The sequence below is a fragment of the Chiloscyllium plagiosum genome, chromosome 18 (assembly GCF_004010195.1).
Source record: "Chiloscyllium plagiosum isolate BGI_BamShark_2017 chromosome 18, ASM401019v2, whole genome shotgun sequence".
In the NCBI taxonomy this organism is placed as follows: Eukaryota; Metazoa; Chordata; class Chondrichthyes; order Orectolobiformes; family Hemiscylliidae; genus Chiloscyllium; species Chiloscyllium plagiosum.
In genome coordinates this window covers 24,704,214-24,730,721 of record NC_057727.1, presented here as the reverse complement: position 1 = coordinate 24,730,721, position 26,508 = coordinate 24,704,214, and the positions used below count along the sequence as shown (strand labels likewise).

At 39.5% G+C, this 26,508-nt stretch overlaps 1 protein-coding gene across 1 annotated transcript in view; it reads right to left on the bottom strand.

Moving 5' to 3' along the window:
- Window positions 1-26,508, bottom strand: part of cfap92 (cilia and flagella associated protein 92 (putative)) — a gene marked incomplete at its 3' end in the record, with an annotated part of 80,342 nt that overhangs the window by 22,171 nt on the left and 31,663 nt on the right. The window contains exons 9-11 of the mRNA XM_043708634.1: window positions 22,415-22,543; window positions 17,882-18,066; window positions 657-1,561 (exon numbers count right to left, since the gene is read on the bottom strand). Of these exons, the coding sequence (XP_043564569.1) occupies window positions 657-1,561; window positions 17,882-18,066; window positions 22,415-22,543 (1,219 nt within the window). The remainder of the gene's footprint in view (window positions 1-656; window positions 1,562-17,881; window positions 18,067-22,414; window positions 22,544-26,508) is intronic.

The following is a 26,508-nucleotide window of genomic DNA, read 5'->3' as shown; positions in this document are numbered from 1 at the left end:
CTCAGACTACTGATACTAAAGGTTTTGTAAAATTACAACTTTTTCTCAGAATTCTCTTATATTTATTGCTACGTGCTCACTTTTGAAGAGTTGTCCACGACTGTAATTTTCTGGGTATTGTTGCTTTAATATGGATCAGGCTTTTCCTCACTGTTAAAGAGCAGTAAACTCAATTTACTTTATGAAAAGATTGCTTTACACCTCAGAACATGGAGGTCTCTCTTAATTCAGAGGATGTTGTACACTATCTTTTTCATCTTATCAACACCAACCAATCCTGTTTGACCATAATCCAAATGTTAAGCAAATTGTCAGCCCCTCCCTTTCCTTTTTTGGTGATAATTAAGAATAGTGAATTGACATTCTACAGAAAATCAGAAAGTGAAATGTCACACTAGCTATTAGATATTCATTGACAAATACCATAGAAAGTTGGGAATGCTGTGTCTGGGAATGCTCCTGTAGCTTGGTACCATAATTATGGCATTTTACTGTTTTTTGAAAAGTTTGTTTAAGATGCATTAGTGTTTCAACCTTTGTCTCTTTCCTGATTTAATTTCACTTTGTCAGCAGCCAATTTGCCATATAGTTTAAGCAGACATTTTTAGTTACTTTGTTTTTGTAAAATATCATTTTGTTGCACTGGATCATCTCACCTGATTGGTACATTTTTCCACAATTTCCTGAGCCCTTCATTTCTCAGTCCCTCCAAAACAAAGAGATGCATTTTTCCATCCATTAGGTGAAAACCTGTCAAAATATCCTGTATGGAGCTCTCTTTTAGTTCAGGCTCCACTTTAAGTACTGTATCAACTGCTTCACTTCCATCATTTGAGAAAGTATCCAGGCAAAGTGCTGCACAATTAACTGAATTAATTGTTCCCAGCAATTCATTAAGAAATTTTGTATTTTTATAGTCAAAAATGTAAATAATGCGACCAAATTGGCACTCCCCAGTTTCAAGTGGTACATCTGTGGTTCCCATTAATGGATAAGCTAATTCAATTCTTATATTAAGCACAGAGTTTGATTCCAAATAATCTCCTTTAGGTAACGGGCATTCATCTGGAACATCAATAGCTCCTGAAACATTTATAATACGTCCATCCAATCCATCTGTTTTGTAACCGGTTGGATCTGGTGTAGCACTGTTTTGTATAGATACAGCAAGATTCAAGCACTTTTCACCATATACAAGGTCAGAGAAGGCCAGCTTCGCAATGCCATAAGGATCCCAAGATTTATTTGTAGTTGTGAAAGGATCATGGACAGTTCGCTTACTGCTAGCAAGACTGACATTGCTCAGTTTAATATCTTCTGCCTCAGTTCCAAACAATGCTGGTGGTTCGGACTGGAGCACCAATCTTCTGTCACGGTCATGAATCTCTATCTCTAGTGGAGGGCCAAGTAGATACTCTTTGAGTTTATCTGGTTTGAAGGTCCCTGTTAGAATCACATTCACATCCTTAAAAGAAATCTCTGACCCATGCCCTCTAGCTTTTGTCCGATGACAGGGCATGTCATAGAATTGATACTGACAGTACACAGGGCCACATTTTTCCTTGGAAAAAAAAATAAAATTAGAAAATTAGAGATTGTATTTCTCATACTACTGTTAAGATTTAAATATTTAGAAGATATATATGTAGATGCTGGTATAAAATCACAAGTAAAGCACCCATAGCTACAAAAAGACTTTTAAAAATACTAACTATGCTAGAATAATGAAATCCTTAAAATATTAGATCTGTTGTTCTGAATGTGTAATTACTTTGTACTGAACTAGTTTTACGATTTCCTTTATCTTTTTTAATTTGGGAAAATTCATTTCATAAATTTACCTTCAAGTACAAGATAACTAGTATTCTGCCTATTTACAAAACCCCAAAATACCAAATCAAACATTTCAAATTCCTACCAATCCTCACTTTTTAAAATGAATTTATCTACATCCAATTTTAAAATTTTATGTCAATCTAGATTATTCCATTGACATAAATAGAAATTGTAAGTAATTGACCTTTTTATCTTAACACAATTATCTCTTCTTTAATAGATGAACTTAGTGATCTGATTTTACACTCTCACATTATCCAGCACCACCTTCTGGGAGAAGTTTCCATTTTATCAGGCTATAATTTTAAACCATTTACACTGTGTAAATATTTCTGGAGTTACCTTGCCACAAGCTTATTATCCGGTTTATTCTCAGTACAAGAAACAAGATTAAATAAGAATGAAATTAGTTTTCACCATTCTTGCTATCTATAGGGTAGCATTTAAGAATGAATGTTGAAATGAACAACCCAAGAGTGCATTATTAATATTGATGAGGAAAGTCACTCTAAATGCCTAACAGTGTATATTTTTCAGTCTCTGCCAGTGAGGCAGAAGTCCAACAGATTTTATGGTTTCCTAGGACCTAAGATCAATTGTACTAAACTCATGCAAATTTAGTTCTAAGTTAAATTTTCTGGTAAGTAGTTTAGCAGGATTAGCTATGGCCTCTTTAAAGAAAAGCCCGAGTTTAAATGTTTTATCAATAAAGTCTAGAGAACATTGTGCTGGGCATTCCCTTGATCTCTCTAGAGTAGGCCTAAGGGAATCCCTAGTGGTAAAGCTCTTAAATGGTCTGCAGCCTATTATTCATATATACTATGCAGTTGCAGTAAATTTAGTACTGCCTGCTACTGTTGCCATTTAATGGAAACTTTAAAACACGTCACAAACTTTTTTTTGTTGTGTTTCCCTTCTATTAAAATTTCATTGCTAATAACGGACACTGCATCTGTTGCCAAAAGTGGAGATTGTACAGTAACAGGTATGGAGCGTGAAACTAGTATTTTCAATTCAAGGATCAATACCTAGGCTGCTGTAAGATCGTCCACATCAGCAAATCCTCAAATCATACAGCTCCAGCACAAATCACAGTCATATCTTTTGGTCCTAAGAAGCAGTTGATTAGACAGCAAATTTTTATCTCTTTTCTGTGAAGCTATTAAATTTCTTCTCCACAAGCAAGGAAGAGCTTTAAGTCAAAACTGTAAATCAAAATATTGCAGTTTCATATTCAATATGTGGTAATATAGGAGATAAGGTTTTAATGTACTAGGAACTATTTTTTCTCCAATGTTGTAGAATAGAATCCCCACAGTGTGGAAACAGGCCATTAGGCCCAACAAGTCCACACCAACCTTCCGATCAGCTACCCACCCAGACCCAGTCCACTACCCTATTCCTCTACATTTCCCTCGACTAATGCACCTAACCTACATATCCCTGAACACTATGGGCAAGTTAGCATGGCCAATTCATCTAACCTGCACATCTTTGGATTGTGGAAGGAAACCCACGCAGATACGGGGAAAATGTGCAAACTCCAAACAGACTGTTGCCCAAGGCTGGAAACTAACCTGGATCCCTGGTGTTGTGAGACAGCACTGCTAAGCCACTGTGCCTTGAAGCAGGATGCTCAGTACTTTGGGTTGTGACATGTTCAGTTTGAATATATGATGGTTATGCAATCCTTGGATCATGCCAGATGCACAGGGCAGGAATGTTCCCTTTCTAGTGGGGAGGAGGCTGAAAGGGAAAATAACAAACTTCACGCTAGAGAGATACCTCCCTTTTCTCACTATCTCTGTAATCTCAGCAAGGTCCACAGGCGATCTGCCACCAATTAAAGTCCGTAAGCGCTCACTAATAACCATTAAGGGTTTCATTCCCCTCAACGTCCAGATGCCTGCCTTCCCAGCAGATGAGAAAAGTGGCCAATTTCCTATGGGGAAACCCAGCTGGGGGGTGGTAGGGTGACCTTGATTTGCCTCAATCTGAAGGTAATTAGGGACACACTTTGGGTTTTGGGGTGGAGGTGGGGGGGCTGCCATTGAAACCTACCTCTGCCTTTGCTGCAAAGCTCCCGAACCTATTCCCAGTTACACCTCATTCCTCGCTATCCCCTGCAGAAAAAATGCTTAGCTTCTCCTTAGTGTTGGTAAAGATGGCCTCCCAACAACTCTCTCGAGCTCCCAGTAGCTGTTGGCTTCAGGCAGGATGAAGACATCCCTGGTGAGGCACTTGTCAGACTGAGAAGCTGGCTTGTTAATACTATAGTGGCTGGTTGGTACATGATTTGACAGCGGCAGGGACAGCGAGGTTAATTAAGGAAAAATGAAGAAACTCCCAGCAATAATGTTTTTCAATGATATTTTATTTGACATTGGCGACATCCCTGCACTGCTTTTAATTATCAACAAGCTTTCAGTGTTGAATGCTGGCTCTTGTGTGGAATTATCTTCCTATATTAGAGTAGCAGCTTTTAAGCAAAAGGAGATTTGTGGACGCATTTTCCTTACTCTTTGCTGCTGTTGGTTTCCTGAAGGTTATGTGTATTTATATTCCTTGGTGCAGTAAGCTGTGATCCTAACAAGCAAAATTGTATTGTATTTCCAAATACAGTACAAACTTGTCCATATATGGAACATAAATGAACCCAAATGTGAAGACATGTTTATATCAAATACTAATTTTTAACTCAATGGTTCAACTCATTTTAAAAGACAGTTTTTGTTGAATCCAAATCCCTGAAACTCCTGCATGCTGACCCTATTGAGTCGAGATAGCAAGTCTGTGAAACTCACCAAAGACGATGGCTCTCCTGGGGATTGTAAGTGACCTTCTGTCTACATTATCAATAAAATATCCATTGAGGCACCTACTGTATTCAATTGTTAACAATAACAAATATCTCTAAGATTGGATTTAATCAATAATAATTGGAATATGGAATAATTCTTTGAATTACTGGCAGCTGGAGAGGGGAGAAGAGAGCGAGGGAGAGAGCCAACCCTTTTTGTGCATCTAAGCATGTGTTTTATCAAAGAGAAGAAATAGCAGTTGGGGGGAGTTAAAGTTTCTGCCTACTTTTCTCTCTCTCTCTAGCTAAAAGTTTGGCCCATGTCTACATATTTTAGTGTCTTCATTCTGAAGTCGATAGAGAACCTTTAATGAAAGATTTCAATTTCACAGCATCATCTGCAAAGAAAATAGCAGCTACAGTTTCAAACTGCCTCAGCACGTAAAGAACATTAGATTTTACCTGCAGGCGAACAAAGAAGCAAACTACAAACTGTGAACTTTTACCTTTTTGCAAACTCTTATTTAGCCAAAAATATACCTTTTCCCACCATCTGTAGTCTGCATTTGTGTGTACGATGTTTGAGTGCTTGTGTGCGTGTAAATTGGAGCTACATTTTAATATTTTTACCCTGGTCAATTTTAGTGTAATAAAATTTTTTTTGTAAAGTTGCAGGAAACCTTCTGACTAGTCCTTTATGAGCACAGTACATAACCAGTTAAGTACACAACAAATTGACAACAATAGCCTTATACATAACAAAAAACATTGTGGTCAAACACAGAAACAAAAATGAGAGCCTATTCGTCTTCCTGAAATGATCATAATATTTTTAAAAATTAACATTGTTTCCAAAGGGCATTTGTATTCCTAAATAAACTTTTTTATTCCTTTCTCAAGATTCATGTCTAGAAATTTATGTGGGTTCAAACATGAGACTTTCTTATACTGCAGCATGTGTGTGTGTGTGTGTGTGTGTGTGTGTGTGTGTGTGTGTCTCCACTGGTAATTCTCACGTGTTTATTTAGGGCAAATCATCACTCACACTACTTCCCATACCCAATGGTTTGGAAACTTCTTTGAGACAAATTTTGAAGATCTGCCAAAGAGAAAAGCAGATACCATTATTGGACAGTCACCATGGGCTGAATTTTTTCATTTCTTTAGCAAGTGTTTGACAACTGAGATTTTATGGCAGCTGATCCACCATGGCCCATTATTGACCTTTATCATGATGTTCTTTGCTGTTCAGCTCATTAGTTATGTAAGTGACCTCGTCAGCACATATCTTGTGGAATCACACAGTAGCAGAGCCAGAAGTGCTCTCTGCTGCTGGGACGTTGCAATGTTCACACTGCTGCCCCATACTTTAACCCCAGCTCCACATTGCTTCAGCTGCTGAAAGCCAACAAATGCCCTTCACACTCCAATGACTCACCAAAATTATGAGAACCCTGCTTCGTTATTCATGGCCGGGAGATGTGCTAGTTGATGATAAGGTGGAAAGAAGGGCTATCAATTTTCCTGCTGACCACTAAAGCTGTCCATGATATCACACTCAGCCACTGAGAAAACACCCTGTATCTGTGCAGGTGATTGGGTGAAATGTAACACATAGCAGTGCAAGAAAGCTGAATGATCTTACGTGCCCCACATGGATAATTCCCAACATTTCTGCTCCCTCATATTCACAGGACCACCACTCACTCAAACTATGCCACTGCACACACCTCTCACCAAAGCTCAAGAATCAGAACTAGTTGGGTACTACATGGGTCAGAATATGGGCCCTTGCAGTTCATATACACTTGGACACACGGACCAAGTGTAAAATTATACAAAGTTAAGCAGCATTGTTTGTTGGGAGGATGATGTAAAACATTTTCAGGAGGATTTGGAGTGGTTCAGTGTTTGGTCAAGAACGTGCAGATGGAGTATGATATGGAAAAATATGAGATTATCCACTTTGATAAGAAAAACAGATGTACAGAGCACTTCTTAAATAGTAAGAGGTCAGAAACTGTAGATGTGCAAATAGACTAGGATGCCTTTACTAATATATCTCTGAGGGCTAAAATAATGATGCAGTGAGCTGTTAAGAAGGGTAAAAGAATGTTAGGTTTATTGTAAGAGGATTTAAGTATAGGAGTAATGAAGTCTTGTTTTATTTATATAGAAGCTTGGTACACCATACCTGAGTACCGTGAATGTCTTGGTCTCCTTAATTCAGTAAACATACCATCATCATCAAGAAAGAGTATAATAGAGGTTCACCAGACTTATTGCCACAAAGGCAAGACTATCCTATGGAGAGAGAGATTAGACAAACAGGACCTGTACGCATCCATGAACACCAATTAGCCACGAAACGACACGACCAGCTATCCCTAGTAGCCAAACACACAGATGACAAGCAACATGAATTCGACTGGGACAACACTACTATTATAGAACAAGCCAAACAGAGAACAGCCAGGGAATTCCTAGAGGCATGGCACACATCCACAGATTCAATCAATAAGCACATCAATCTGGACCCAATATACCGACCACTGCAATGGACAGCTGGAACTGACAACCAGAAGCGGCAGATTCAAACCACTACAAATGCCAGAGGAAAGATCACAGAAGCGCTTCACAGGAGGCTCCCAAGCACTGAGGATGTCACCTAGACAGGGGACGAAACGTCTGCAACACAAATTCCCAGCTCGGCGAATACAACCACAACAACGAGCACCCGAGCTACAAATCTTCTCACAAACTTTGAACACTTATTTTCTTTCCCACGAAACACAAAGCCAGCGTACTCCTAGCAGACTATAGGGCTGCTCTCTCATTAGATAGAGATGATTAGTGGTATTTAAACTGAGCATCACCATGCTTCAGGTGAGTGGAGATTTGGAGAAGCAAAGTCCTTCATGGTAACCTCAGCTGGTGCAGGAATTGAATGCACGCTGTCGGTGTCACACTGTATTGCAAACTAGTCATCTCGGGAATGATACACAGAGATACAATCTTTCAGAGGAGACATCCTACTAAGGTTCTGTCTAGCCTCTCAGGTGGATGTAAAATATTCTACAGCACTGTTTTGAAGAAGGACACTGGAGTATGCTGACCAATATTTATCTCTCAACCAACACAAAAAATAGATGAAGTGGTCATTGTCTTATTGTTAATTGAGGGACCTTGTTGTGTAAAAAAATGCCTGCAATATTTCCTACATTTTTTAATGGACACTACACTTCAAATGTAAAAGAAGTTGAATACACAAAAGAGGAAACACAGGAGTGGAACTACTTTTACGAAGTGCAAGCATGGACATCATGGGCTCAATGGCCTCCTTCTTTGCTATTAGGCAAAAGGTACAGACAGACACTAACCTCTGAGCTGAGGTGTCTTTTTTTTAAATAAAACCTTAAGTTATCTTGAGAATGTGACTTAAAAGAAGTTCTGGGATGTATGTATTAATGAACCAAAACCCACAACTCATTCTAAAGGATGAAGGACTTAACAGCAATCTAGGTTTCAGTTGCAAGACTCTAACCTTTTGCTGTAAGTTCTGTATCTTATGGTCCTGCTCCACAGCTACCTGAAGAAGCAGCAGCTCTCTAAAAACTAGTGCTTCCAAATAAATCTGTTGGAATATAACCTAGTGTTGTGTGATTTTTAACTTTATTCACCCCAGTCCAACACCAGCTTCTCCACATCATCCTTCTATACTGTATATGTTCTGTGATTCTTTGATCCTAAGCACTTTAGGATGCATTGAGGTTGTGAATGGTACAACACAACTGTCAGTATTCTTAATATTAGAATATTACAACATAAACATGCCATTCAATTCATGAAATATAATGCAGGTATTGTACCACCTAGCTGTGATTATTTGCACAAAGCTTTCTGTTGTATTGTCTATTAGGGAAGGTGCGTTCAAATGCTAGACAAGGCAATTATCATCACTCCAAACTCATCTGAAACTGTTGCATGCCACCAGCAGTCATGGACATTCTAGGTGCTCTAATACTTGCCCAATAGTCCACCTTTGATTTAGTGGCAACTGGCTTTTATGTGGTACTTTCCAGTCTGACATATATTTCTAAAATAATTATAGCCTTTTAGCAGTTTTTTTTCTTTTAAACTCAGCTGTTGCTCCTCAAAGACAGAAATTGTTGAAATGAGCCAAGCGTATTCCCTCTCAACATTTGCAGAGCTCCCAGCACCAGGCCTTGAATGGGCCAGAAATTAGGCATGAATAACCATATGAGGACTCTTTGGAAAATCCTGGGAACATTGCTGAGTAAATGTTAGCAAGTGTAAGTCTCATCATATTTGGATCTCTGTGTTATATTTCGAGCAGAATTGCAGCCTAGGAGATATTCTGAGCAGACAGTAATGGCAGATATCATCCAGTTTATAGATTATTTGACAAACAAAGCAGAAATCAACAAAAAAAACTATGTTTATTCATTTAATAAGAGAATATGTTCCTGAAAGAGGAGAAAAAAGTAATTTATGCTGCAGGGGAGCCACCAGCAGGAGGCGATGTCAGTGAGGAAGAATACCAATGGGTATTCTCTGAAAATACTCCCTCAAGGAAATCGTGTCTTTGTCATGCTGGGGGCAGAACAAATGAGTAAGTGACAGAGACAAAGAATTCCACAGCCAAAATGTACGATCATAAGCTTGACCAAATGTAAATATTCTATCTTCCTGGTTTTGGCCTTAATTGCTTTTTAATGATTATACCAATCTGATGCCAGAGGAATAAAGAATCCCTGCTTTAGCTTTTGAATGAATATTTGGGTTGTCCACATGCCTGGATTTCCTGTTACATTGCTATTTAATAAATTAGATAAATCAAGAGGTTAAAATGTCTCTTTCACATAATAATTATGATTGAAATGTTTTGTACGATAAAAAATTGGCTACACTGTAAATTGGGGAAGAAATATTTCATGTAAAGTTTCCTCACTGTATATTGGGACTAGAAGTCTATTCTATTTAATCATATATGAACAAAGTCTTGCAGAAAAAGTAGAAATAAGTTACCCAAATTTTATGTATTTTTTCTCATTAGCAAAATGTACATTAACTTACATAGAAATAATCACCAAATAAAATTAGAGAAGGAGGGGCCAGTTGATCCATCATGTCTTTCTAATTTACTGCATCTGGTTTTGGTTATTTAATTTTCTTCAAGATTTCACCAATTCAATTATTGTGTGTCATGCATAAAGGAGCCTGCAGTCTGAGGGTCAAAGTCCTTGCAACTGCTTTTGCTCCAATCTGAATAATTTCAATTCTAATTGTCCACTCACTCAATTATGAAGGGTTAAATCTCACTGCATGTCATTTATGTGTGTTTGCTCACTTTCCAAAAGAAATTCATATTTTAAATTGTGAATTGGTAGTTAACAGACAGCAAATAATTATTCATCACTCAATGAGTGTTAGTTAATCTACAATGTAATTGGGTTGCTTAGCAGCTAAAATTGGTTTGTGACCTAATTTGTTAGCAACATAAAATGATGAGTGTGCATCAGTAGTACAAGAATGTGAGGTGAGAACAGAATATTAAAAAGTAGAAACTTGGGTAGAATGAGAATTCAGGGCTATCTGTAAAGCAAAGTAATTGATCATAGATTTAGGCAAATAAAAATACCAATTATAACAAGTGATCGTAAGAATGGCAGCACAAGGGGCTGTAATGTGTAGTTCTGGGTGTGGAAAATTTGAGTAGCTGAACTTAACTCAAATCTGCAAGAGTATCTCCAGGTCAGATGTTTTGTTCCACATAACTGAGGTGAGACATCGAAATCAAAGAAACGTTTTCTAAAGTGAGAGTTTCAGTTGATTGTCTCTCGGCTCAAGCTAAGGATTTGACATTTGATAGAAGGCAGCGTTGTAGCATACATTGGTATTATATGTGTTGATAAAAGTGAAAAGGAAGACACATCACCCTGAGAAAAACATGCTCATTAACTCATTTGAAACATTGGCTTCCTGTAGGAAAGATGAGAAGCAGTCCAGCTCCATAAACTGGATTACATTTAAAGGGTGAGGTGATTTGTAAGAGGAGAGATTTGCAATTCAGTTGCTTTCTTCAGTTTTGTGGGTTAAGGAGGGAAAGGCATTTTTGTTAAATTTCATTTAAGGTTTGATCCTGGAGTCATCTAGGATACCTGGAGACTTGCATTGCTAAAATAAATTGAAAGGATGTAATTAATCCCTTGAAGGGCACAGTTCATTGTATTACAAAATACATGACAGGAAAGTGGAAAATATACTGTTGCTGTCTAATGACAGGTGTCCAGTAACAGTCAAAGTCAAAAAAATTCAGAAGAAATCAAGCAGTGTGCAGGTTCATTCAGAAAGAAGACATCTTAACAACAGAGGTGCTGTTATTTACAGTTTCCAAGCTGTGTTGGCTGATAAATCCTAGGTGGCTTAGGAGTTAATAAGAGAAAAGCTGGAAGAAACACAAGATCAGCGAGATGTCAGAGAGGAAGACACCCTACAAGGTTGAAGACGACATGTGGACAAGGAGCATGTTAAGTAGTAAGTCAGCAGAGTTAGTTTTTTTAAAAAGCTATTCAAGAAAAGATACTAACTACAGAAAGAAACGCATTGAGTGACTGCATAAATTTGCCAAAAAGAAAACAATTATAGCTGTTCCAGTTGAACAAGGAGTTTAAACTTGGGAGTTTCCTGAAGGGCTTTTACCCGAAATGTCAATTTTCCTGCTCCTCAGATGCTGCCTGACCTGCTGTCACTTTTGCAGCACCACTCCAATCTTGCTTAAACTTGGGGTGACCATTCACTGAGGTTTGATTGTTTGTAAGGTTTTTGTTCTGGATTTATAGTGTTTCTTTTTTATTTTGTGTATAATTCAATGATGATACCATCATATAATCCCCGGTATCAATACCCTGGGCATTACCAGAAATGAAACTGGACTCGTCATATGAAAACATGGCTAAAAGAATATGATCAGAGGCTAGGAATCCTGCAGCAAGTAACTCACTTCCTGAATCCCCAATATTTTTCCACCATCTACAAGGCACAAGTCAAATGTGCAATAGAAAACTCCCCTCTTTCCGTGATGAGTGCAGCTCCAACATCACTCGAGAAGCTTGACACCATTCAGGACAAAGCAGCCCGCTTGTCTGGCACCACATCTACAACAGCCACTGCCTTCACCACTGAAGCTCAGCAGCAGCAGACTGTATCATCTAAAAGATGCACTGCCGATGTTCATCAGGGTTTCAATACATCATCAAGCACTTTCCAAATCATGATTACTTCATCTAGAGGGACATGGGGAGCAGATACATGAAGCACCATCAGTTGTCGTTCCCCTCTAAGACACACACCATCCTGACTTGGAAATATATCACTGTTTCTTCAGCAACATTAGGTCAAAACCCCGGAACTCCCTCCCTAAAGGCATTATTCATCTACCTACAGCACATGACAGTTCACCAAGGCAGCTCATCACCATATTTATAGGGCAACTAAGGATGGACAATAAATGCTGGCCCACCAGCAACACTCTTGTGAATGAAAAACTCTTTTATATTCTTTTGTTACAAGTAGCCTCTTGTGAATATTTTAAGTGACCGACATGGCAGTAAACAAAATATAAAAACCTGTTCATTATAATCATCAGATAAAACAATAAAAATTGCAAGAAAATGAATTCCTTTTATGTAGTTTCAAAGGATCTACCTTCTGGATTTTAAAAAAAAATGATGCTTACCTGGTACATTAAAACTTGTATATTTCATACAATAGGTTCATGGTGAGAGCTTGTCACAGTTTCATGCTTAATCATTTGTGTGCACTTGAGTTTGAACCATTGTGGAGAAACTTAGATTTTTTTTAAAAAAGGGCAATGAAAAGGCATACTGGAACTTTGCTTTTATGAGGTTCTAGATGATTGCTGGCCTTGATTGTTCGAGTTCACCTCAGTAGTAAGAGCTGACTGTTTTGATGCCTGGGTTTTATAGCTGTTCAGATTGTGGTGTTTTCCAGGCTTGAAGCTTGTTTGGATTTTCAGTTGGAGGGGACACTTGCTGAAATAATAAAGCGCCTCATATCTGCTTTTCTATTTCTGGAAAATTCCATTGTGAAGCCTGATTCTTCTAATGTAGAACATTGGGGAGATCCGAGAGACAACTGCCTAAGTAAGTTGACTGACACCTGCATGCCAGGTGCCATTCTGATAGCCATCTCAACTGTTCACACCTTATCATTTTTGCCCTCAAGATTTATTGGCCTAAAGTGTTTTGTTAAATAAATTTCTGCCAAGGGAGATCCATTTTATTTTCCTTCACCTGGTATGTGCATATGTTTGCGTTTTGGGTTATTTAGAGGGATAAACATTTAAATTTTTATATCATAAACGTATAAGCTTGAGTTTTTTGCATCTCAAATATATTTATTTTATAATAAATTAATAGTCAAGGGTTTATTAAAGAAACCTGGATGGTGACTTTTTTTAAGTCCAATGTAAAGAAAGTGTATGACTGGTTATATTGAAAACTGTATTAAAAATATTAGGTTTATGTTATGATCTATGGAGGAGACAGAGTAGAGCAAAATAGTGCCTGCCTCTAGCCATGGTCATAACAACAGTCAAATTTGTTACTAACACAGGGATGAATTCACCTAAGTTAAATGCTTAGTATTCTGATCAAACACCTTTATAGCACTGACAATGAGGTTTATTTAGTTCACAAATTCTATTGCATCTATATCAAGTTATTAAAATTGGATTGTTGATCAGACAGTAGAGGCTGGTAGAGTTACATACAGTAGAGCACCCATTTTTCTTTACTGTGTTCTGTATTGTTCTAGGATTCCAGAGGGTTTGATGAGAGGTGAGGAGAGCAGTGACAGATGTCATAACAGATCAGGATAGCAGAGTTTAAAATAAAGATTCTAAAACATGTTTGTTGAATTCCATTTCGGACATCAAAACTCCACCATAATGATACAAATTATTCTATTGACATTGTTTGCAATGAAAATAGTTATGTACATATTCTCATTAAACAAGGTTCTCTTGAATGCTAGCCACTTTGTAATGATGTTGGGGCAGTAGGAGGGAAGGAGACGGGTTTGGAAATTATACCTGACGATTTGAAATATGATGAGGAGACCTTTGAAATATGCTTCATTCTTATTTTCTCCCGATCCACTACACATGGATCCATCTACTCATGGTTGGTCCTCAGACCCCATTTTTCTTTGTTCATTAATGCGTCCAATCTTGTACATAGGTGAGTTACATAGGAACAGTATCTGCACTTTTTGTTATCAATGGAGAGCCTGTGACCCTATCCCAGGGATATCGAGGATGAGGTAGAGAGAGTCAAGGCTGTTATGATCCCATCAGATGGTAGTACTGGATAAGTCATTTCAGAGTAAAACATGGCTTGACAGTCCATAATTTTAGTTTTGCAATTTATTTACCGTGGTGCTCAGTGAACATTTTCACAAGAGGCTGCCAATACACTTTTCACAAAAGAATATAAAAATATATTACACACAAATATAAAAAAAAACTATTTACACCATGTAAAAACTATTTGCAATGCTCTTATGACAAATATCAGAAAGAAAGGCACAACCCTTTTACCCTGAACAACCTTACAGATACCGATATCTCAATGAAGCAGTGCCCTGTTTCCACTTTAAATTGCTTTGTTCTGTCGGCATGGCTTTATAGGAAAACTTGTGCAGTTACTCAATGTTATCTTGCTTAGTTAATGTATCTTCTTGAGACATTTAAACAAACTGTTAACCACAGTTCACTTACTCCTCAACACATGTTGTGTAAGTCCATGCATTCAACAGACTATAGAAAGGCTTCCTTTCTGATAACTTAAAGCTTCCTATTTCTGGAACTCTTTCTAACTTCTAGGCCACCGGTCAACCTTTCTTCTGCCCATGAGTTTTGGAGGCTGCTGAACTGCACTGTTGCTTTTGCATATGTCTTCTCTCTGAAGATTCTGCTTCTCTCGTTGAAAGAAACCTGCGCCCTCACAGACCTGATTCTAGCCTAATTCCAGGAAGCAGACACAGTGTACATTGTGGCCTGATTGATAGCTCTGATTTCTCAGCTCAACAAGAGACAATGGAGCAAGGCACATTGACTAAAAAAAAACTAATCTTCCCTGTTGGCCAAGGCACACAGTCTCTTGATTACAAGCCATTACACAGAATCTGCCATACCCACACACACACACGACAAAGGGTGCTAAGAGAAGACTCCTATTGTAGGTTTGGTGGAGGGAATCCCCTTGGCAGCTGTTTCATGTCACGGCCACACTGACACTTCCTCAGTCCACCTTACATGAGGTCAAGATGACTAACCTACGAGAAAACAGGTATTGTCAGGCAGGACGGTAATGCTGCAGTGTCTGATGATTTCAAGCTCTGGAATATTGATGGTAAGGAGCTGCCCTTTGAAGAACCAAGGTAATGCAGAATCACATGAAGCATGTGTTGCTTGAGGCCTTGGCCAGAGGCAAGACAAATCTCTATGAGGACATAACCTGGAGTTTCATGGGGAAGGATATCAAGGCTAAAAAACATCCTTTTACTAAGACTCCAGCCTTACACTTACTCCTAGATGTGCTGAAAATGAATGAAGCTAAAAATGTGTTGCTGGAAAAGCACAGCAGGTCAGGCAGCATCTAGGGAACAGGAGAATCGACGTTTCGGGCATAAGCCCTTCTTCAGGAAGATAGTGCCCGAACTGCACTGTTGCTTATGCCCGAAAGGTCGATTCTCCTGTTCCCTAGATGCTGCCTGACCTGCTGCGCTTTGCCAGCAACACATTTTCAGCTCTGATCTCCAGCATCTGCAGACCTCACTTTCTCCTGAAAATGAATGAAGCATGGCAGAGGTCAACTTAACAGTCAGTGTTGCAATCATACTGCTGTGAAGGAACTACCACAGAGGATAACATTGACAACAGGGGCAACAGCTGGTACCAGCTACTGCACAGTCTGCAGAAGGGAAAGCAGCAGGACAAGAGCCACCACATCAAAGGGAGGCTCTTTTGTGAAATGAAGGTAGGCCATTCTATGAAACATGATCTACAGGCTCAGGTGTAAATGAGTGAGAACTTGAGTAAAATTCAGGATATCCTGAGCTATTGTGTAACACCTATGGCAGCTCATGGATGAGGACCTGTAGTCATGAGAACAATGTGGCCATCTCCTTGACTTGTTTGCCAGCGGACCTTATTCAGGAGCTATTGTAAACCTCTATAGTGTTTTACAGTCCTTAAAACTTAAGTGCATTCGGGAAGTCAGTAACACTATCTTCATGAGAGCCACCTGTTCATTTCTTACCCCTTGGTGCAAGGAATTTCGCAGCAAAGGCATTAGGATTCTCAGTTATCACTGGAGATAATCACCACAGCCCCTGAAATGCTCTCAGCTTGTAAGCGAAGATGGCATCTCAATCCTTGACTCTAGAAGGTCCCAGCAGTGGCATAGACTTCTGGTTCTCTCAGCACATTGTGGTTCCTCAATGCAGGCACTTGTGCAGCATCTCAATCATACAGAAAACAATTTCATCTTGCTCTCGGTCTTGGTTGTTATGATGCCATTGGAAGTACTTGCTGTCTTACTTTAAATTTAAAATGAACACCTTAGCCTTAAATATTTAAAGTAGATTACAGCAAGCGGAACTGTTAAAGCCAAATTGGTGAAAGCAATATTTGGACATCTAAATAATTTTGATATACTGTCTTACATCAACATTTATGACTAGTCAGATCTTTTACACTTTGATTGTTTAACTTAGACGTTTACTTTGTAAAACAAGCAGAACTTTCTGAAATTCTACTGAAAAAATGCCAACTTTGCCAAAATTGTCAGTACTCCATAAATCCACAACTAGAGTCCAGAAATTTCTGGCACTATATGGTCATTCTTTGCATAACATATAGACATTAATCCTTTTAATGTAAACTCTCCAAGAAATTTCACTTAACATTCAAACACTTCATGAATGGTTTATTATTTGAGGGGCTAAGTACATTAATTTATATTTTTTATTCCGGGGAGCAATGTTGTGAAGCTCAACATCATGCAATAATAATGATGACAAAGATGATACGTATCACTTTAAAATGCTGCAAATATACTACTTTAGACCTGCGTTCACATGTAGTCTCCAGAAAAAGCTTATCTTCCTGTGCCAGCTCTCTGCTAGTCCCACTCAGCCCACCCTCTTCCCATTGCAATACAAAGTGTTTCTCTTCAGGTGCACAAGCAATTCCCTTTTGAAATTAATGACTGAGTTTGCCTCCACCACACTCTTAGTGCAGTTTACACTCTGACCATTCACTACTGTTCTTATGTCGCTCTTACTTATTTTGCCAATCAGTGTCCTCTCATTCTCAACCTTTCTGCCTACAAGGCAAAAGTCAGGTTTGCGGTGGAAAATTTTCCAGTGACTGGATGGTGCAACTCAAGCAATACTCAAAATGCTCAACACCATCCAGGACAAAACAGCCTGCTTGATTAGCATCTCCATCTAACACCTTAACATTCAACACCAAGCCCCCACCATGCAAGCCACATGCAATACATAATGACAGAAGTATGTACCAGCTGGGGAAGGATACAGAGGAAGACTTGCATTGTTCAGGTTACAAATATTCCCACAGCATCACTGAATATCACAGATAGTGATTTGAGACTACCTGTACCTGGGAGAGATGTAGCAGTTACAAGCCATTAAGTCTCTGTGGTTCACCATGCAGGAATATGGGTGAACGCTCGTGTTCAGATTATAAAAACAAAGTCTTGGGGTTTTAAAATGAAGCAGGAAAGAAGAGTCTTCAGGAAAAGAAATAACTTATTTTTCAAAGTAAGGTTAAGTTATGTTCTTAGGTTACTCTGTTGAGAAAACAAAAGAACAGGAATAAACCCTGAGGAATTAATAATGTGGATTGATTCTAGATAAATTGAATGTCTACGTAATGGGCAGTGTTAGTTATAGTTGTGGTTTAGTTTTTTTTAGATTGGGCTAAGAATAAGATGGTTCTATGTTTTAAACCATAAGTTGCCTACAAAGATGTTGTTTGGCTTATGGTGCTTTTAGTAATTTGTTACAGTAAATCCAGTGAAATTCCAATGTGTCTTTCTTTCTACTGTTACTTTAAGCTCAATTTTTTAAAAAGTGAACAGTCTGTAAAGAGCTAGTAACAGTCAAGCTTACCTCTAGCACATGGATTGGTACAGGAGTCGATGGCATTGAGCTGGCAGAAATAATACGAATGACCATTGGATTCAATTCCCTCTCCATTTCCTCAGACATGAGTGAATTATCCACTGATATTGTAAAAATAGCATCCCGTATTCCAGACATTCTGTCATCCATTTTATTTGTGACTGATTTATGTCCTGGTGGTGCAATGAGGAGAATTGTTATCAAAAGCAAGTGTAGGATGGAAGGATAAGCAGTGAATTACAGTCATTTAGCTCTTGCTGTTGTTGAATAGTGAGACTTTCATTTAAGTAAAGGTATAAAGCTTACAATAAAGAAGTAGGATATTTTACCAATCCAGTATCAGCTCGTTCTTTGCTAGAACAATTCAGGACTGGTTTTATTCCCTTTACCTCTCCTTGCTTTAATTTTCTATTAACATTTCAGTCACCTGCCCTGCCTTAATTTCCTAGGAAGTGGTCAAGTTTTGCTCTCTAGTAGGAATATTTATACATTGATAAGGAAGATTTTCTTCAACACATTTAACAAATTCCTCACCATGCAAACATTTAATATTATGGCCGTCCCAGGCGATGTTTGGAAAATTAAAATCCCCTACTATTACAACCCTATTATTCGTTATATCAGGGCGGCACGGTGGCACTGCTGCCTCACAGCACCAGAGATCCGGGTTCAATTCCCGCCTCAGGTGACTGACTATGTGGAGTTTGCACATTCTCCCCGTGTCTGCGTGGGTTTCCTCCGGGTGCTCCGGTTTCCTCCCACAGACCAAAAATGTGCAGGTTAGGTGAATTGGCCATGCTAAATTGCCCATAGTGTTAGGTGAAGGGATAAATGTAGGGGAATGGGTCTGGGTGGGTTACGCTTCGGCGGGTCGGTGTGGACTTGTTGGGCCGAAGGGCCTGTTTCCACACTGTAAGTAATCTAATCTGTAAGTAATCTAATCTAATTCCTCAGAAATATCCTAATTACAGTGGTAATGTTTTCCTTAATCAAAAATGCCACTCTCCCTCCTCTCTTGCCTTGATTTTTATCCTATGAAGATGTGGATATACTGTACATTTAAAAGTTAAAAGCTAGCAGAATAACCTGACAGTATTAAGTGTTCTGAATAAGATATAACGAGCAGCTAGGGTAGCTGGTGGTCTGGAGACGACAAAACAAGTTCAAATTAGGCCAATCAGTTTAAATCATACCCTGAAAAATACTAAACTCCAATCAAGTTTGAAATTAGTATATTGAAGACCGGGAAAAACTAAACAGTTGAGAGAGAATTGCCAAGCCACCACACATACAGGCTGTCTGCAGAATATCTCTCAAAGGTGCCTTTATCGATCAGTGACCGATGAAACATAATTCTGAAGAAGAAGAAAAGGAGACAGAGGAAGACCCAAAGAGAAGATTCGATAGCTGGCTCATTTTGAAATTTGAATTTTTGGTAAATCTTAATCAGGGGTTTTATCAGACTAGTATTGTAGAAGAGGAAGGTAAAAGATAGATGTTAGAGGAAGGAGCTGTAAATAGTTGTTGGTTAATTATTCTCTGTTACACTTTAAGACATAAATTTGTTAATTTTTACTTTAATTAGTTCTTGGCCTCTCAAATTTTCAGATTACTGCATGGGAAATCTTTTCTGTGTTGCTGGGTTAAGTTAAGCAGGAGGGTTTACCTTGTTCTGTAACACTTCCCATAGCATTGAAAATCTGGAACATTGAGCTGATAGTCCTGATCTTCCCTCAGCCAAATTTCTGTAATAGCTATTATGTCCCAGTCCCATGTTCCGATACATGCCCTGAATCCATCAGCCTGACTTGCAAGATCCCTTGCATTGAAATAAGTGCAGTCTAATTCTTCAGAGTTACCTTGTTCTCTGATTTGCTCGTCTGTCTTTTCTAATTCACTTGCTCTTTTCTGATTCAGAACCAATCTCAGCTGTCTTCCTATTTTCACTGATACTTATGAATGCCCCCTAATAGTTTATAGGCTCCCAAAACAGAATGATGAAATATCCCCACCATGATACTGGTTCCTTTCCAGTTCAGCTGAAACACACCCCATTTGAAATGATCTTTTCTACCCCAGAAGAGGGTACTGTGTGTACAGAATGAGCTGCTCAAAATAGTGATGCAGGCTGGCACAATTACAACATTTAAAAGTCATCCGGATAGGTATACGAAAAGAAAGGATTTGGAGGGATATGGGCCAAGTGCTGGCAAATGGGACTAAATTAGGTTTGGATATCTGGTTGGTATGGACGAGCTGGACCGAAGGGTGTGTTTCTGTGTACATGTCTATGACTCTAATTCCCATGGATATTAGGATAATGACTGTCTGACCAGCAGAAAATCTGCTTCATTATTTCTACTCGGCTCTGCTGAGCATTAATCACACTAGTTCAAAATTAATAGTGTCAAGTCCAATCCTGAATTTAGGAGCAGCATGGGTGGCTCAGTGGTTAGCACTGCTGCCTCACAGTGCCAGAGACCCGGGTTTGATTCCCATCTCGGGGAACTGGCTGCGTGGAGTTTGCACGGTCTCCCTGTGTCATGTGTGGCTTTGCTCTCACAATCCAAAGATATGCAGGTCAAGTGAATCGGCCATACTAAATTGCCCACAGTGCATTACTCAAGTAAATACAGGGTAGGGGAATGGGTATGGGTGGGTCACTCTTCGGAGGGTCGGTGTGGACTTGTTGGGCCCAAGGGCCTGTTTCCATACTTTAGGGAATCTAATCTAAAGGAACAGCTTCTTAAGTCTTCTTAAAACATTATTATGTTTTATATGCTATATTTTTTTCGAACTACTTGACTATTTGCCCAGAGTTTGCCAATTAATACCCTCTCCCCAACCTTTTTGGCTAAGATGCAATTAATTACTTATAAAGAATACTTCTTTGTTCCTTGGAAGAAGGGGGGTGGGGGGGGGGGGGATGAAATTGGAAGGAAGTTAGGTTATTAAAGGTACTATCAGAATATGACATTTATTTATCAATACCTCACGAACAGTGTACATGCCAAGTGTTCTCCTACTTTAGGAAAAGTGATCATGAAGAGTGCATCTTGGGTCTGGTTAGCTCTAATTGTCAACTATAGATGAAAAGGACACCTTCCTTGAGCTGATGGGATACTTTTCAAATATGTAGGAGCTTCAATGATGTCATCACAGCATGATCTGGTATTTTAACCAGAACAAGGAAGCAGCAGTAGGAAAACTCATTGGAACAGATGCCATGCCAGAACAAAAAAAGCTCGGTGAAGTCAAACTTATATGTTTCTGGCACTATTGTAGTTCAGGAGTTGCTGGAGTTCTCCTCTGTTTCTCCACAATAAAGCATTGGGACTCTGTGACCTAAACTTCTTTCTGTCACCTGAGATACTCTTCCCAGAATTCCTACCTTGAACCTGCAATAGTGTCCTGGGTCCATAGTAATAATTTCATGTTGTCTAGTTTTAAAAGCCAAGCAGACATTAGCATATCAGCCACATGTCCCCAAAGTCATCAAACGGTTTATTAATGAGTTTTAGCTGTTAAATCAGCTACTGCTACTCCCGATACATAATTTATTCTGTTCCCATCTCAGAATTAAAATTCAGTCCTGTATATATACCTGCTTAGACATACTTTCTAGTTATTTTAGGCCAGTTAAATAGTTACCACATTGAGATAAGTCAGATTCCTTTTAGGTATATAACATTGCTTTCACAAGAGAAGTTTTCTCAAGGTTAATGGCTGTGGCAATTACTAAATGTCTACATCAAAAGAAAGCTGTCAAGGAGACAGGCCAGGTCTGGTACTAGTCTGCAAGCAGTTATTAAAACTTTCCATCCTTACCTCCCGCAGAAGACATCAAAGTCAAGCTGTAAACACAGCCTCCAAATAAGCATAATTAAATCTTTAAAGTAATGCTAAAGAATTTAGGAAGTGTAACATGTGTTGCTAATTTGTCACAGGATGTGGGATAATGCTCGTGCATTCTTTTTGATAAAAATCTGTATTTTTATTCCAGTTCAAATGAGAAGAACTCCAGCAGATCATAAAGGCAGCATTTTGACATTAATAGAATTGAAATTAGTGCCATTCAACAAAAATAATGCACTTCCCCAAAAAAAATTTGGCAGCTCCAAGGAGGATGAATAAATAAGACATGGTAATAATTGTTATTATAATACAGGTCCAAAGTTCTCCATTGCATATTTTTCAAAACCAGTAAGTTAAAATATAGAAATAATTATCTCATCTTCAGCATAAAATCATAACTAATATCCACCAAAAACAAATACTAGAACTATTCCACATAATGCACAATTCCTACAGAGAAAAATAAACAATAAATGATGAATAAAAACAGTAATTTTAGTTAGTTAGAAGAAAATGTTCTCCTTCAAAATAAGGCAATGATAGAAACCAGAAGACAACAAAGGAGACTGTCAACTGCATAAGCTTTAAAGCTACAGGGAAGTTAGAATTTTAATAACATATCTGTTCTATTATATAATTACTGTATGATTACCAGTGGTCACTCACCTGCAAGAAGAAGCCTCATATCCAGCTTTATTGCACCTGAGATATATTTTTCCAGCACTTTCTTTTTCTGACTTGGCTTCTTGGGTGCTTCATGTAAAATCTTGCTTTTGGACTTTGTTTTTGATTCAGCTGCAATGACATCTGGCCATGGTTAGGTTCAGTTAGAATCACGATATGCCTTTCCTAGACTACTTAAGAATAATTTTCAAAACTTACTCATTTATTAAAGGGAACAACAGAGAAAAATATTTTCAGTGTCAACTATTCTAGTGAGGTGAGGAATAGGGTGAGAAAGGAGTTGAATACGTGGCTACAGGGATGGTGCTGGAGGGAGGGTTTGGGTTTTTAGGTAATTGGAGCTCTTTCTGGGGTAGGTGGGACCTCTACAAGCAGGATGGTCTTCATCTAAACCAGAGGGGTACCAATATCCTGGGTGGGAAATTTGCTAAAGCTATTAAGGTGGATATAGCAGGGGAATGGGAACCAAAATTGTAGGACAGGCACAGAAGAGGATGAGAGTAGGGAGTTCCCAAATCAAGTATCTGGCACTGGCAAGCAAGAACCTGGTTTGAAGTGTGTGTATTTCAACACGAGGAGCATCCGAAATAAAGTGGGTGAACTGGCAGCGTGGGTTGGTACCTGGGACTTGGATGTTGTGGCCATTACGGAGATATGGATAGAGCAGAGACAGGAATGGCTGTTGCAGGTTCCGGGATTCAGATGTTTCAGTAAGAACAGAAAAGGTGGTAAAAGAGCGGGAGGCGTGGCATTATTGATCAGGGACAATATTACAGTTGTAGAAAGGATGTTTGGGGACTCGTTAACGGAGGTAGTATGGGCTGAAGTTAGAAACAGGAAAGGAGAAGTCACCATGCTGGGAGTTTTCTATAGGCCTCCGAATAGTCCCAGAGATGTAGAGGAAAGGATAGCAAAGATGATTCTCGATAGAAGTGAGCGAGGCAGGGTAGTTGTCATGGGGGACTTCAACTATCCAAATATTGACGGGGATCACTACAGTACGAGTACTATAGATGGGTCAGTTTTTGTCCATGTGTGAAGGAGGGCTTCCTAACACAGTATGTAGACAGGCCTACAAGGGGCAAAGCCACTTTAGATTTAGTGCTGGGTAATGAGCCTGGCCAGGTGTTAGATTTGTAAGTAGGTGAGCACTTTGGAGACAGCAATCACAATTCTGTCAGGTTTACTTTAGTGATGGAAAGGGATAGGTATACTCCTGGGGGAAGGGAAATTACGATGCAGTTAGGAAAGATTTAGGAAGCGTAGAATGGGGAAGGAAACTGCAGGGGATGAGCACATTAAAAATGTGGAGCTTATTCAAGGAAAAGCTCCTGTGTGTCCTCGATATGTATGTACCTGTCAGGCAGGGAGGAAGATATAGAATGCGTGAGCTGTGTTTTACTAAGGAAGTGGAATCCCTGGTCAAGAAAAAGAAGGCGGCTTATGTTAGGACAAAATGTGAAAACTCAGTTAAGACACTTGAGGGTTACAAGGAAGTCAGGAAAGACCTAAAAAGAGAGCTCAGAAGAGCCAGGAGGGGACATGAGAAGTTGTTGGCGGATAGGATCAGTGTTAACCCTAAGGCTTTCCATAGGTATGTCAGGAATAAAAGAATGACGAGTGTTAAATTAGGGCCAATCAAGGATAATAGCAGGAAGTTGTGTGTGGAGTCAGAGGAGATAGGGGAAGCACTAAATAAATATTTTTCGACAGTGTTCACTATAGAAAATGAAAATGTTGGCGAGGAAGATACAGAGATATTTGCATCTAGACCAGAAGAGATTGAGGTTCACAAGGACGAGGTACTAGAAATACTGCAGACAAGTCCCCTGGGCCGGATGGGATCTATCCTAGGATCCTCTGGGAAGCAAGGGAAGAGATTGCCAAGCCTTTGGCATTGATCTTCAAATCGTCATTGTCTACAGGAATAGTGCCCAAGGACTGGAGGATAGCAAATGTGGTTCCCTTGTTCAAAAAGGGTAGTAGAGACAATCCTGGTAATTACAGACCAGTGAGTCTCACTTCAGTTGTTCATAAAGTGGTGGAAAAGGTTATAAGAGATAGGATTTATAACCATCTAGAAAAGAATAATCTGATCAGGGACAGTCAGCATGTTTTTGTGAAGGGTAGGTCGTGCCTAACGAATCTTATTGAGTTTTTTGACAAAGTGACCAAACAGGTAGATGAGAGTAAACCGGTTGATGTGGTGTATATAGATTTCAGCAAGGCATTCGATAAGGTTCCCCACAGTAGGCTATTATACAAAATGCGGAGGAATGGGATTGTGGGAGACATAGCAGTTTGGATCAGTATTTGGCTTGCTGAAAGAAAACAGAGGGTTGTAGTTGATGGAACATGTTCATCTTGGTGTCCAGTTACTAGCGGCATACCGCAAGGGTCGGTGTTGGGTCCACTGCTGTTCATCATTTTTGCGGACGACACTTAAGATCGGTGGAGTTGTGGATAATGATGAAGGATGTAGTAGGTTGCAGACAGACATAGATAGGATGCAGAGCTGGGCAGAGAGGTGGCAATTGGAGTTTAATGTGGACAAATGTGAGGTGATACACTTTGGACGGAGTAATCGGAATACAAAGTACTGGGCTAATGGTAAGATTCTTGGGAGTGCAGATGAGCAGACAGATCTCTGTGTCCATGTACACAGATCCCTGAAAGTTGCCACCCAGATTGACAGAGTTGTTAAGAAGGCATACAGTGTTTTGGCCTTTATTAATAGAGGGATTGAGTTCTGGAACCAGGAGGTTATGCTGCAGCTGTACAAAGTTCTGGTACGGCCACACTTGGAGTATTGTGTACAGTTCTGGTCACCGCATTATAAGAAGGATGTGGAAGCTTTGGAACGGGTACTAGGATGTTGCCTTGTATGGAAGAAATGTCTTATGAGGAAAGGCTGAGGGCCTTGAGGCTGTTCTCGTTACAGAGAAGAAGGTTGAGAGGTGACTTAATAGAGACATACAAGATAATCAGAGGGTTAGATAGGGTGGACAGGGAAAGCCTTTTTTCCAAGTATGGGGACGGCAAACACGAGGGGATACAACTTTAAAGTGAGGAGAGATAGGTATAAGACAGATGTCAGAGGTATTTTCTTTACTCAGTAGTACGGGTATGGAATGCTTTGCCTGCTGCAGTAGTAGATTCGCCAAGTTTAAGTGCATTTAAGTCGTCATTGGACAGGCATATGGACATATATAGAAGAGTGTAGGTGGGATGGGCTTCAGATTAGTATGACAGGGCGGCGCAACATCGAGGGCCGAAGGGCCTGTACTGCGCTGTAATGTTCTATGTTCCCTTTACTTTATAGAGTAGGGGAGAAAAAAAGTGTTGCACTGTATCTGTGATTCATTTGCATGGTAGAGGAGAGGTGTTATCAATCAGGTTTGGTGGGGATCTCCCTTGTTCGTTATCCTCTGATGTTCCTGGGTGAATGAGTATCCCAGAATGACTGAAACTGGTGCTGAATCACAGTATCCTTCAATGATGATCCCACACCATTTGAACGTTGGTGACATGGAAAACTTTCCTGTTCACATATGCTGTTGCCTGATCCTCTGTAGTCCTGTTAGCTGCATGAGTGCAATTTATGATGGTGTCAACACAATATAGGCTGACTGCTGCTTCAAATTGCAGAGATGCACATCCATGAGAGATGTCCTGTATGATGCAACTGCAATTCCTAGATTGAAGGATCTGGGCAATGTCCCTAATGCTTGTGAACCTGAAAGGGGAAAATGTTAAGGATGGTGATGATATTGAGAGCACTGTCACAGTGTGACTGCATAGGCCAGGGACAGCCTCCATCTGCAATGCTCCTCAGAAAAATCCAAGACATGCTTTTCCATTTGAGGATCTTTGGGCCAAGGATACCATACTGAGGAACTCCTGTAGCAATGTCCTGCTTCTGAATTGACTGCCTTCCAACCACAACCATCTTTCTTTTCACTTCCAGCCATTAGACAGGTTACCCCACCCCACTGCAACCCCCACACCCCCCAAACCAGATTTCCTTTGATTCCAGTTTTGCTAAATTTCCTTGATGCCACACACTGTCCAATGCT